Source organism: Dromaius novaehollandiae, chromosome 2 (assembly GCF_036370855.1).
Source record: "Dromaius novaehollandiae isolate bDroNov1 chromosome 2, bDroNov1.hap1, whole genome shotgun sequence".
Classification (NCBI taxonomy): Eukaryota; Metazoa; Chordata; class Aves; order Casuariiformes; family Dromaiidae; genus Dromaius; species Dromaius novaehollandiae.
Window position 1 is genome coordinate 13,746,155 of NC_088099.1, and position 14,075 is coordinate 13,760,229.

At 34.3% G+C, this 14,075-nt stretch overlaps 1 protein-coding gene across 4 annotated transcripts in view; it reads left to right on the forward strand.

The window, feature by feature from the left end:
* The window catches only part of PFKP (phosphofructokinase, platelet), a 47,904-nt gene that overhangs the window by 8,485 nt on the left and 25,344 nt on the right, over window positions 1-14,075 (forward strand). For 2 of the 4 annotated variants that reach the window (XM_064505777.1, XM_064505778.1), the window contains exons 3-9: window positions 526-599; window positions 7,398-7,475; window positions 8,357-8,546; window positions 11,166-11,331; window positions 12,106-12,150; window positions 12,248-12,356; window positions 12,784-12,879. In XM_064505777.1, coding sequence (XP_064361847.1) covers window positions 526-599; window positions 7,398-7,475; window positions 8,357-8,546; window positions 11,166-11,331; window positions 12,106-12,150; window positions 12,248-12,356; window positions 12,784-12,879 — 758 coding nt within the window. Of the gene's footprint in view, window positions 1-525; window positions 600-4,197; window positions 4,219-7,397; window positions 7,476-8,356; window positions 8,547-11,165; window positions 11,332-12,105; window positions 12,151-12,247; window positions 12,357-12,783; window positions 12,880-14,075 lie in introns of those variants that run through there. The other 2 variants (XM_064505779.1, XM_064505780.1) reach the window with 2 other exon arrangements.

Here is a 14,075-nt window from a genome sequence, read left to right on the forward strand (position 1 = left end):
GTCGGGAGCTTTGGCTGTGCTCCCCACTACATCCTGTGTTTGCAACTGTGTTGGTTTGGAGAGCTCAGGAAAAAGGGCTGTTGCAGCATAATCGCTCCTTTGAAAAAGCTAAATTTTGACTGTTTACACTTTTTGCATTTCAGATTGAAAACTAATCATTATAACAAAATGAATTTACTTTCTGTTGCTGGGGATGATTTAGTAGCTGTTACTTTTAAAATGCTGTTTGTTATGATCAGTGACAATTTAATCACTGAACCACATGCTTATTGGCATCCCTATAATTACTGTAACAAAACAAATAGGTCTGCACCCTTCATATTCACAGGCTGATTCCACTCTCGTTAAGCCAATTTCTGTTTTAATAGATGCTGATCATTGTCTTTAGGAATGAGTTAGTATTTCCTCTTTTAAGGAGCCTGGGAAGATCTGGGGTTGGGGACTTTCTTGCTGACTACTATTTAGGGTATATAAAAGGAAAAATTGGATAATCTGTAACAATGTGAATTTGCTTTCTCTTCCCAGGTATGAATGCTGCTGTGCGCGCAGTAGTACGCATGGGAATCTATGTTAAAGCCAAAGTGTATTTTGTTTATGAGGTTAGTTTTGTCTTATTCATTCTGTAATTATTTTCTGACTATATTTGAACCATTTTGCTGTGGAATCCTCATATAGAGTTAATAGTGTAAAATTGAAAAAGTTGTAGTTATCATTCCCTCTAGTAATATCAACATTTTATTCTATATTTTTTTATTTTAATGGAAAATACTTTTCACATGAGATATACTGAAACAATTTAATTTTAAAATTGTCTTTTAAATATATGGAATTCTTCATGTACCTGCAGAAGCTTGAAAATACTGAGAAAACCAGAGGTAGCTGTCACCTAGCAGTGAGCTATGCATTTGTACCTGTCTGGCCCCAATTATTGTACTGCATAATTGCCCCTCTAAACATGGTTAAACTACTAATTCTCAGCTCTTTGACTCCCTCCCCCTGCCCCATCTGTTTTCCCAAGGTATGATAAATCTGTGCCATTGTCCCAGTTTCACAGATAGCACACCTTCTTTTTGACCAAGGGAACTGTCAGGCTGATGTCACCTTTCCTATTTTAAAGATTGAAAGGTTGTAACAAAATAAAAATAATGAAGTTTCATCAATAGGTGTGTCCAGACATCAGAATTGTGTGGTTGAAACTTATGATTGCATGTAGATGAAGACTGTTAACTTATGTAATGTAGTAATTACTGGACATGAAAATTTAGAAGACAAATTTAATATGAATGTCATAGTATTCTTTTATTGAAAGAATATGTTAGTAGTTAGACTTTAACCTGAAAGTCACTTCCAGTTAGTATAAAATATGTGGCTTGCACAATGCAAGCAAATGCTTTTCAGCAACAAGTCGTTCTGTTTACACTAGAATTCTGGTATAATTACTTACAAGTTTGGGTTGGTTACAAATGATAGTAACCATTTGATAAGGGGCAAAACAGGGTATGCAGTATTCCTGGCAAAATGTGTGTGGGGTTTTTTTTTTTCCTTTAATATTTAATATAAACAAATTGGAGTACTAGAATTCACAGAAGCTCTAGGAAGTACTCAGGTTTATTTTGTACATGCAAAATACCAACAATTTACTTTTAAAAGATAGGTATTTACCCATTTTCTTTCTGTATCTGTTTATTCCTAGAGTTCACTTACTAAAGAGACCTGAAGTATATTGACATGCAAACAAGCAGAGCACTGTGCTCCAAAATTCTTTTGTGCTACAACAAGTAGCTCTGAATACTTAGTGTGTGCTCATTACATTGCCAACCTCTAGAATTCTTTGTGTTCAGCTACTTAGTAGGCTTGCTGAAATGGGTCACATATTTTTGTGGAAATAAGGAGTTTTTTGGCTATCCGTCTTAAAGGCCAGAAATCTGGGTTTTTTTTTAATTATATTTAACTTAAGAATTATCATTTTTGGAGTTCATCTTATGAGTATATTTGTTTTTGTTACCTTTTAAAAAACATCTATATCGCAACGTGTATTCGGTGATAAGTTTTCAGAGAATTGCTGTTGTTTTTCTGAACTTACTGAAATTCTGTTTAAAGTTACTATGCTTCTCTATTAATTGTTAAAATTTGCCATTATGAAGTCATAAACATTTTGGAGTGGACATTGATATAAAAATCAAGCCACATTTGGAGATTTGGCATTCCATCATATATTGTCATTCTGTCCTGTTTGTACTGTGTAGTCTGGGACAGAGATGCACATGTTTCATTGTAAGTATGGGAAATACTTCGGAATGAGAACTTTGCTTCTAGATTAATTCATTCAGTTCTGCACTTCAGAAAGTACCGGATGTTGAGCTATTTCATCTCTGTGTTGATTAAAATATCAGTTTTCTTTTGCAACGCATGTAAATATCTTGGAGAAACACTGTTCTTCTAAGGCTTTGAAATGAAAGAGTTGTGTAATTTCAGCACTTTGAAATAGGAAACAAAGGGACGTGATAAATGTAGTGATGATAAAATCTGAGGGTATGACTTATCACTAATGATCCCTATTATAAGTCTTTGCATGATGTGTGCAAAGGAGCTGTATTTTCACATATACTTGGAGTTGTTTTATTTAATACTTTTAATAGGGTTTTTCTAAATTATAGTTTACCAAATGTGGAATTCAGTGTGTTAAGCAAAGAGAATAGCACACTTTTAGCCTACAGTTTGAGTAGGCATTTTAACTGTACGTGTATAGGTCAAAATGAAATGATACTTGTATTGAAGTTGCTCTAAAATAGTGAAGAAAAAGCCTGAACTGCCAACATCCTAAAAGTGATCTTTTTTTTTTTAAGTTGGAGCCAAAAACAGAGTTAAAGGCCTCAATTAAGATTTAAAGAGCCTACTTTGTTCTAGTTGTTCTACACTTTCTCCTGTGACCTTTGTTTCTCTTACAAAAACTTCTTGCACTGTAAAATCATTTATCTACTGCAGCTGCAGACAAAAGTAGCTCCATGTTCCAGTAAAACTCTAATTTTCTATGCTTCATTTTAAGGCAACTTATGCTAAAAAGATAAATGCATACAAATTGGTTGTGAATTATGACTAAGTAATTTTATAGTGTTTTGTTTGTGTGTTTCTTCTTTCAAGAAGCATATATTGGAGTTTATGCATAAAGTATTTGTACATAACTGATACTCAAAAGGAAAAATAAAACCTATGTGAAAACAAATACTAGCTACAGAATAAAAAGTGTTTCTTTGAAATCAGCACATCTGAAAATTCTGCTATTCAGTTGTGGAAATGATGCTCACTCTAGAGAGTTTCCATTTGATTCGTATTGAATGTTAGCATCTTTGCCAATACCAGTCATGGAGTAAAATATCTCTTTCTAAGCAAGATAGAGATGAGCTCTGCTATCACTATATAACTCACTTAATGCATTTAATCTGTAGTCACTCTCTTTGACTAATATCACATTATTCCCCAAATCCATCTTTATTTCAGTAAAATTTTAATGCTGATGGATTTATTTCACTAGTGCTGTGAAAATCTAGGAGGTGAAAGTACATCTAAAAGTACTAGACTGATATAAGAGGTTAGTTTATTCACTACTTGGAGACAATTCTCTCTCTCTCTTTCTCTCTCTCTCTCTCTCTCTCTCTCTCTCTCTCTCTCTCTCTCTCTCTCTCTCTCTCTGTGTGTGTGTGTGTGTGTGTTTGTGGTGGTGGTGTTTTTTAATTTATTGCAAATGAGAGGAAAAAGTGGTGCCCCTCATTTAGGCCAATTCATTTTAGAAACTGAGGTCTTAAAATAATTATACAAATAACTTCCCCTTTTCCCAGGACTGAAGCATATAGTTCCCAATGGATGCTTGCTCTTACCACTAACTATGGAGCTTTTAGATCCTTCATCTTGATTAAGAGTCTTTTTCACAAGAGGCCAGCATTGGAAATGCAATGGTATGCACTCACAGATTTCTGTGAGGAAAATTTCGTCTTTTATGTGGTGGTTTGTGCACTCAGCAAAATTAGTTCTTTATGTAGTTGAGCACTAGCAATAGCCAAAAAGCTCAGTAATTAAAAATAACTATTGAAACCCCAAATGTCTCATGTAATTTATGAGAAGATGACTTGTTCTTTTCCATACTCTTTTATTTGTAGAGTTAAGATTGGCGAAAAGGTTTGTCAGCTCTGCTGCTCTCCCCACGAGTTACAGGATATGTATGTATGTACCCTGTAAATGCATGACATAGAGATTCCCTCTTGCTCTTCTGTGAATTCTCGGGTATTGGACAGAAGAAGGAAGAAACATAAAAAGGGGTTGATATTAAGTATGGTGCTTGCTGTATTTCTGACAGCTTGTTATTTTTCTGTATTTGCCCTGTAGTTCTATATTAGTACCCAAGCTGCTGTCTTTAGAATCTGAGTAAGCTTTCTTGTATTTGTTTTTTTGTTTGTTTGTTTTTAAACATAAATTGACAGGCTCCCACCCTTTTTTTTGTTGTTAAGGTCTATATTTCTTTCTGCCAGTAATTTTCAGTAATCGGCGAGCATAACAGTACTGAATCTAAGATTTAGTTTGAAATATTTGATGAAGATATTTCAGTTTGAATTCCACTTTTACAATCAGTTGCCCAGTCCCCAGGCTAGCATCAGTGTTTAGATGATAAATAGGCTGCTAACTAAAATGGTAAATAGAAAACACAGTCATTATTAATGTTTCAGTTATACTTGGTTACTTTCACTGTAGCTTTTTCTAGAAAACTTTAAAAATTCTGTTTGTTTACATCTGCTAATGCCATGGAAGAACAAAGTTAAAATTCTAGCTATGTTATTCCAAGCATGCACCATTTGGCAAGCAGAACGGAGTTAAGAAAAGTTAATATAGTAGAGCTAAAATGGATCAAACCTGTTCCAAAAGTTCCCTGTCCTTACCTTGTAGTGAAAGGAGTTATTAATCTAGCCCATTTTATCACTTGTCTGCACAGAGAAAGAAGAATCTATTTGGATTATTGATCAGAATGCGTGAGTTATTTGTACATTAAAAATGCATTGTATAGAAGTCAGTCATAGCTTATCCTTAGCCTAGCTGTAAGGCATTTCAAATCTTCCAGGAAATTTCAAGTAGCAGTTTATCCATTTGCTCTTTCCTATGATTTAGAGTTGCTAATTAGTCATTTTGGTCATGAGGCTCATATGATGCGCCTTTATTGATATAATACTTTCCTGGACTCTTGGACATCCCCCATCCTCACCCCCCCCCCCCCCACATTCCCCCCACTCCCCAAAAACATGGAAGGTTAGAGACTAGAGCAAATACGTGAACTGTGTGTGTATTTTTACCAGCTTGTAGTGTGGCTTGCTATAGTCTGTCTTAGAAGGGGAATTAGTGACCTTTATTCATTCAGCCTTTATTGTCTATGAATAACTGTGTAAGTGTAGTTGCAACACTAATAGGAAAAGCTTGCTATATTTCATTATTGTGTGATGTAAGGAAGGAATGCTCTGGATCTGTGGGGTTTTTTTTGTTTTTTTTTGTTTTTTTAAAAATAACCCTCAGATGAGGTAACCAACTAATTTATTAGCCTCCATCAAGCTTAGATTAGATCTGCTGGAATGTTTCTGTCTGTGAAGATCACTTTATCTGAGGAAAATTAAAAAAAAAAAAACTAGATGAAATTCAGTAAATAAGTTTTTTTTTTTGTTTTTTTTGTTTTTTTTTTTTTTTTTCTTCTTCCAAGGTTGCCCTTCAGTTTTGAAGGAAATGTGCAAATAATGTCTCAACTTCAAGGCTCCTATTTTTTGGATGTGCATACATTAGATACATAGTAAAGATATCTAGAGAGTAGGCAAAATACTGAAAATGTCTGTTGAATAACAGAAATTGGAGTCTTTTTTTCATCTAGTCCATTTCTTTACCATTCCTTGATTGTTTCATGATCTTAGTTCATTAGTCAAATGTCATTAAGCAGAAGTAACACTTCCTCTTAGAATCTGCACTTGAATCGTAAAAAGTTTAGTTTGAATAACTCATACTTTTGCATACTGTTTTTTTCTTCTTCTTGGTATTCTTATCCTATTGTGCTATTAAAGGACTTCAAATATTATATAATATTTGTACAATATTCATGTGATATGAATGTCTTCTAAAGCCAATTCAGATGTAGTACATTTCTGAGTTGCTGCTTACTGAATGAAACCTACTTTTAGCCTGGACTGTACCGAAGTTAAGTGCCTCCAGTTTATACTGTCAGTTTTGCTGTCTTCTAAACCCCCATTGCCACTCCCAATTAACTTAATATTGAGAAGCCTAAACTTAAATAAACACGGTCTTGCTAGTACTGCATACAGAAGAATGTTGAATTCCTTGTTCCTAAGCATGATTGTCCACAAACACAGTTATCCTAAAATAAAGGCACAGATTCGTGTGTTTTTTCTTAACCTAGTGTATCATTTCCATTTAGATTTAATATCAGAAAGTTGAAGAGTAACTCCAACTTTATTTTTCCCACTGTCTCTGTCAGTTAGCTTTTTTCAGGTTAGAATTCATGTTTCCTTTTTTCTCTCAACAGTGTTCACAATATCAGTTAATGAAAAAGTCTGTAATTGTCATTATCTTTCTGTTAATTTTTACACAGAGAGTTAATAAAATGAGCCATAGCAAACCCCTGCGGCTGGTCACTGGATAGTTTTCCTTCTTTCAAATCAGTGTAGTTACAGTAGTTACAAACAAAAAGGACTGTATACTGTTTGGGTTTTTTTTGCTTTTTGCTTTCTAAGACCACTTAGATTAATCTATTTCTTAAATACTTCGCCAAAGTCAAGTTACATTCCTCCTACTAAATTTCTTTCATCTGTTTATTGTGTAATTGCCTCCAAAAACAGAATACAGTTTGTGTGACCTGATTTCTTCTTTCTTGATGAAACATTTTTGTTTGTTTGTTTGTTCTTTTGTTTTGCTTGTGTATCCTCGAGGGGAAAAGTATACAAATTTCTGAGCTTGACTCCCTAAACAAGTTGGCGTCATGTCTTTAGAAAGTTTATTTCATAATGATTTTCAAAGTCCTCTGGTCGTCCCAGTTTTTTTCAAAAGTTACTGAGTATTTATTGATAACAAAGGAAAAATATGTTGCCATTCCATTTTATTGAGTATCTGTGTGTTTTGGTGTCTTAATTAAGCTTGAAGTTCTTTGGAACTGATGTTTTAAGAAGAGCGTGGTGGGGTTTTTTGTCCCCCCCCCCGCCATCTGATACCTGCTTGAAGATTATCTCATTTAAAATGAGTATCTTTCATTCAGTGTTTTTAATTACTTTGAAGTTATATTAAAATATGCAAGGTATTACTACAGTGGAAATATTACACAAGCTTTCAAATCAGAATTCTGAAATATTTTTCTTTTCCAGGGTTACCAAGGAATGGTTGATGGAGGTGATAATATTGTTGAAGTTTCATGGGAAAGTGTTTCAAGCATCCTGCAAGTGGTAAGTGTTGGAGCGGGGGGAACTCTCACTTTAAATAATGAACCCATGCTTGAGATCCAGACTAACAATTTCACCCATAATTATGTAATTCTAATTCTGTGACTAGCATATACCACCTTTAGAACTGATTTTTACAGTATGAATGCTTGACACTTCCAAAACAAGATTTCTGTGGGGTCCTCTATTTCATACATAGACACAGTCTTGAAAACTTTGTTCCATTTTTTTTAAAATTACAAGTTGTTAGTCTCCTAAATGAATATTGACAAGCCTATGTTTAATAAAATAATAATAATAAAAGCCCACAATATAGGGCTGAAGTGTGAAATAACTATTTTGTAAAGCAAGTATTTTCTTATAAAACACTGTTGGCTTCCTGTCTTAGGGGATTTAGAACTAGTCGTTAGGAGTAATTACAGTACAGTTCACCAGATCTCAACTAATATCAGTGGCTTTGTTTTTGTATTTGTATTACACAGGCAAGGTGGCCATTTGGATCTCTGTACATATTTTCAACATATACTTGATAGCATAGTATTGTGTGGCTCTTACTATTGTCATCATATAAAAGTGAAAAATAATTAACTAGAATGCTACTGAAATTAATCCTAAGTCACCCAACATTTTCCTTCAAAAGTTGTTTGTTATTAGTCATCTTCGAGCGTCTTTCCCTTTTTCTCTGGTGTGCATATCCATTCTTGAGAACATAATTTCCCACAGATTTGTTAATTCTTCATTTTTCGTTACTATTTACTCAATGTGAAATTAAAGATGGGGATTAAAGATGCCCATGAATAACCATTAGTAATTAATCCAGCCAAAAACCCCACAGTAAAATACCAAATGAGATAAAGCAAGACTGATGTACTTCCTTTTTCTAGGGAGGCACAGTTATTGGCAGTGCACGCTGCAAAGCTTTTCGTACCCGAGAAGGCCGCCTTCAAGCAGCCTACAACTTGGTTCAGAGAGGAATCACTAATCTTTGTGTGATTGGTGGAGATGGTAGCTTAACTGGTGCCAATCTGTTCCGTGAAGAATGGAGTGGACTTCTGGAAGAACTGGCACAGAAAGGTAAGTTTGCACTTAGACCTTCTAGACCTTTAGTCCAACCCCCAAGGAAACTACATAGCAAAACTACACATACACAAACTATATGCAGAGCATATTTCTTAGCTTTAAAAATCAAATGCATACGTTCTGGGAAATAACACAGTTATCTGTAAAGTATTAGTCCTTGATTTTTCTGCTTCCTCTCCTACATACCATAAAGGCTCAAAAAGATCAAATAAGTTACTAGGCAACTGTCTGTGCTTCCTGTAAGTGCTTATGTGGTTCTACAAGATGGGTTTTTTGTTGTTGTCATTTTTGGGCTTTTTCCTCCTTTTTCCCCTGTATGAATCTTTTTCAGGTTCTGAACTTTGAACATTCTTCACTACTTCTGCTTGAAAAGCTCTTTGCCCCCAAATCCGATCTGAGATAGTAATTCCTCTGCTACAACAAGTTAGGCTTTGGTTGCTGTTTAGTTACTTTTCCTGCCTACGTGTCATTTTTGTTTAAGCTCGGAACATTAAGTAACAGTTGCTGAAGGTGTGTCGAGCCTGGTGTCCTTCTTTGATAGCATCCAAAGGAATGTTTAGGGAAGAGTGTAAGAACAGGACAATCCTATACGATGCTGTGTTGGTATTATATGATGTTCAGAGTATGTAAGTACTCTCCTAGCTTTCATCCATTTGCATCTTCAGGATTTCCTGAGCCAGATAGTGTTAGCAACCCTCAAAGGATTTCTTTTCCATGAACATGTGTGGTCTCCTAGAATGCATATTTCTTTGCATGAAAACATTGTGTAGCAAGGAGTTCTACAGTTTAACTGGACTATGAAGACTATGAAGAATCTTTTCCTTCTATTTATTTTGATTCTGCTGGCTGCTAGTTATATTTGATGTCCTCTAATCTGTGTTAGAACAAACAGTAAATGGTTGATTCTGCTTCCTCTCTATGTGCCACTCGGGATGTTACAGCTCTCTTATTTTCCCTTCGTCATCTCTTTTCTAGATGGAAGAGTCCTAGCTTGCTTAGGTGTTCCTTATATGTAAGTTGTTCTGTACCTTTGATTAGCTTTCCACTTCTCTGAACCTTTTCCAGTTCTACCATGTCCTTTTTGAGGTGGGGAGGACCAGACTGCATCCAGTATTCAAGATGAGGGCAAACCATGGATTACACAGTAGTATAATAATCTTTTTTGTTCTTTATTCCTTTCCTAATATCTTCTAATATTTTGATTTGGGTTTTTTTGACTGCTACTCAGTATTGAAGCTGACTTATTAATGAAAACAATCTCTTGTAACACTAGGATTTATCTCCTGAATGATTAAAAATCTTTATTAAAGCATTATTTTGTTTGTGATGTTAGGATACTTTTCTCATGTGTATTGATCTACATTTATCTACATTGAATTCCATCTGATACTTTATTGCTTACTGTGTCTTGCAAGATCCTTCTGCAGTTCTTAAAAGTCAGCCCACACCTTAACTACCCAAATAATTTATAGAAAGTTTCATTGGTAAACTTAGCACCTTACTGCTCATTTCCTTCTCTAGGATGTTACTGAATATGCTGAACAGTGCAGATCCTTGTAGAATTCCATTGGTAACTTTCCTAAGCTTACCATTTACTGTAACCCTTTGCTTCATATTTATTCCATGCGAAAGCATCCTCTCTCTTATGCCATGGTTAGTTAGTGTTCCCAAAAGCCTTTGGGGACAGATCTTTTCAAAGGCTTTTTGGAAATCCAGGTAGACTATGGCAACCAAATATCCCATATTTGTTGACTATTAACTCATATAAGGAACTCTAGAAAAGGTTTGTAATTAAGGATTTCCTTTTACAGAAAACATTTTTGGCTCTTCTTCAGTGTGCTGTATTTATCTGTATGGACACTAGTGTTATTTTTTCATGATGATTTCTACTAACTTCTCTGGTATAGAAATTAAGCTTACTGGTATGTAGTTCTAGAATCCTTTTAAAAAATTTGGCATTACATTTGCCACCATCCCATCCACAGAGGCTAAGGTAGCTTTAAGCACTTAAGAAGTTAAGGTATTTCATCCTTGAGTTCCTTTAGAACTCTTGGGTGATTCAGCATTTTCACTGATGTTCCAGGAGATGCACACTAAGATTTAGAATAGTAGCTTTTCTACTCTGTTTGCTTATTAATCGTGAAATTGGAGCCTTTCAGTAATGCAGAACAGAACTTTTTTTAAGAAATTTAATGCTCACCTTTTATTTCTTCTGTTTCTTTGATTGTTTGAATATGCCCCTCACATCCAGTTTTCATCCTTTTGCTTTTTTGTTGCACACCATACACTGAGACTACTATTTGAATGCTATTCTTTAAGTGCAAAACATCAATTTTAAGACTGATCACAAAGCTTGATCATCTGTTTATCACTTTGAAATGGACTGAAAAGCTCTTGTTTCATTTCTTACTGTAAGGAGTTCTATGTAAGAGTCTCATGTTTGGTTGTCTGACTGGCTTTTCTTTTTCACTTGAACTAACCTTATTATCTAAACATTAAATGATGTTCAGTTAGGTATGTTCAATTTATAAAAACAGGGGAACCCAGCAATATGTCTAAAATGTGAAAAAACTGTTTCACCTTATAACTTTTCTTCTGGATATTTCTTCACAGGAAAGATTGATGAAGAGGCTGTTAAAAAATATGCTTATCTCAACATTGTGGGAATGGTTGGATCCATAGACAATGACTTCTGTGGCACTGATATGACCATAGGTACTGACTCAGCCTTGCACAGAATCATTGAGGTTGTGGATGCCATCATGACGACTGCTCAGAGGTAAAGTGTGCATGTATTGGAAAACTGTAAATACACAATTGTTTGTTTCAAATATTAAGTTTCCTATTGCTATATGATAGGTGAGGATTTAGGTTAATCTTTAAAAGTCAGGTACCTGGTATACCTAGCATTTATAGGATGTGAATAAAAGTTGTGGTTGTATTTTTCAAGTGTCTTCGCTTTTTTTTTTTCTTTTTTCCTTCTTTGCAATTGCTTTTCCATCATTCCCGTTCTGACAGTACTTCAAACATCTGAACGTAGAGGCTGCATCACCTATAGGATAGACTTTTTGTTTGTTTGTTTGTTTGTTTTTAGTGCTTCCCAGCCATACTATTCTAGAAGAGATTCAGGCACTACCTGAATTTAGATCTTGATGTGATAGTATCAAGTAGCATATATTTGTGTATAAGCTTTCCTTAGGTAATATTCAAGCAATTAAATATTTTGAATATATAAAAAGTTACACTATGTCATTGCAGTTCTTAAATGATGACTTCTTAAATGATGACTCAGAGTTGCATTTCTAGTTAATGTTCAGCTTTTCTCTCATGACTTACGTGTTTCAAAAGAAAGTAGTAGTGAAAATGAATTATGCTATGGAAGATCCATAAAGAAGGAGTATGTTTAACATGGTGTTTTATGTTGATAATGAAGTCTGTTTGTGACAAGCATGGTAAACCCAGAATATTTCCTGATATAAACTGCTGATTGTAGGAATTTGGATTGGATTTTTGCTTTGCAGTATTAGAGTTAATTTGTTTTCTAATTTTACAGCCATCAGAGGACATTTGTCCTGGAGGTTATGGGAAGACACTGTGGGTATGTACTATCATAAACAGTTTGTGTTTAGTACAGATAAAACTATGACAAATGAAGAAATCTGAACCATAATTGTCTAATTACTTATGTTTATTAGGTATCTAGCTCTTGTTAGTGCCTTAGCCTGTGGTGCAGATTGGGTATTTATTCCTGAATATCCACCAGAAGAAGGATGGGAGGATTCAATGTGTGTTAAGCTTTCAGAGGTAATCTATTCCTATGTCTTGGATTTTATGTATACTTTGCATATGTTTGTTTAAATCACTGTATACTTATTTTTAACAACATGATCAGACCTTTCAGCAAGTCTTTGCTTTTGGTGGTTTGATCTTAAAAAGTTCCTTTCTTGCCTTCTGCAATTGTTTGAAGAATAGTATGATGTACTGTAGGGTTATGTAAGACTATTCCTGTATAAACAGTGTGTACCTTTCCCTGTTAATTTGATGCAAGACATTTCACTTCACCCATGAAAACACTTCTATGAAGGCATAGTGTAAGAGAACTCTAAAATAATCAAGCATAAGAAAAATTTCTACAAATCTACGCAGTTTAAAATAGCAATCACTTTCAATTTTGTGCTGTAAGACTTTTTCAGACTTTTTTTATATGGATTTGCTTTTGTTTTTATTATAGAACCGAGCACGAAAGAAAAGGCTGAATATTATTATTGTAGCTGAAGGAGCTATTGATTGTCACAACAAACCTATAACATCAGAGAAGGTTAAGGATGTAAGTGTCAACATCCTTATGATGTGCTTTCTGTTTTGTCCTTAATTTAGGGCTTGTTACTAACAGTAAAATTTCTGTAAAGGAAGTCTGTTCCTGTAAAGTAGCTTCTTATGCCTTTTACTAGTTGTATGTTACAGTTGTGTTTTATTGTCTAAATACAGAGTCCACTGAAATAAATGAGAATTATTTCAGGTCAGATTAGGAGCTTTTCTCTTGGAAAATAAGAAAACAGTCCAAAACATCCACTTCATGTGTGCCTTAATATATAAGGAGTATAAAATCTGCTCAAATTAGTAATTACAATTTGATTTTACTTTATGCTTCTTGCGAAATTTAAATTAATGGTTTGTCCCACTCACCGTGAAATAATAATGCTTATGTTATAGAAAGTCTTGTTGCTTTTTTTCCTAAACAGTTGCATTGCCAGAAATTTGATTGGTGACTAAGAACTAAGAAATTTTTGGTTGAAATTAGTCTATTTTTCCTGTAAATGGTCTCTTTATGAAGAGATTTTGAAAAACAACCATTGACAGGAAGGGGCTGTGAGATTTTGACTTTACATAGGCTTTACCTATCCTGTGGCTATAAAGCTTTGTTTTTCATAGCTGTCAGTTTGAGACTTTTCCGTATCAATAACATTATGGAGCAATCTTTGGAAAACTGTAACTCTATATTAAGAGATTCAAAGTCCATGTTAGAACTGTATAGTGTTACATATAGTGATGTTACAGCTATCTACCATATGTTCACTCTAATGTTACTCATTTATGGAAGAAACTACTTGCTCGTTATAGACTCCAGCCAGTTAAAATTAAAAAAAAAAAAACAAAACAAAAAAAAACCTGCAACCTTTTAAAACACTTTGTAAAATTAAGGTTAAAAGTCTTCACTACAGTTCTACTCATAGAATCTTTCAGAATATGTAGTGTTTGTTGCACATAGATGAAACAGAGTAAATAAAAGCCACTGTAGCTGAACTTCTTTCAAGTTTTCTAACTATAATGTTCAGGCCTCTTTTCATAAGGTTGAGGACTATGCTTAATGAAGCCATTATAACTCTCTACAGTTAAAACATTGCAATCTAATGATTGCATTATTAAGTAAAATGTTCCTTTAGATTAGGAACCTGGAGTTTAATTCTGGGTAGAATTAGTAGAATTTTGTTATTCCAATAGCATTTAGAGCAGAGTAGTGCT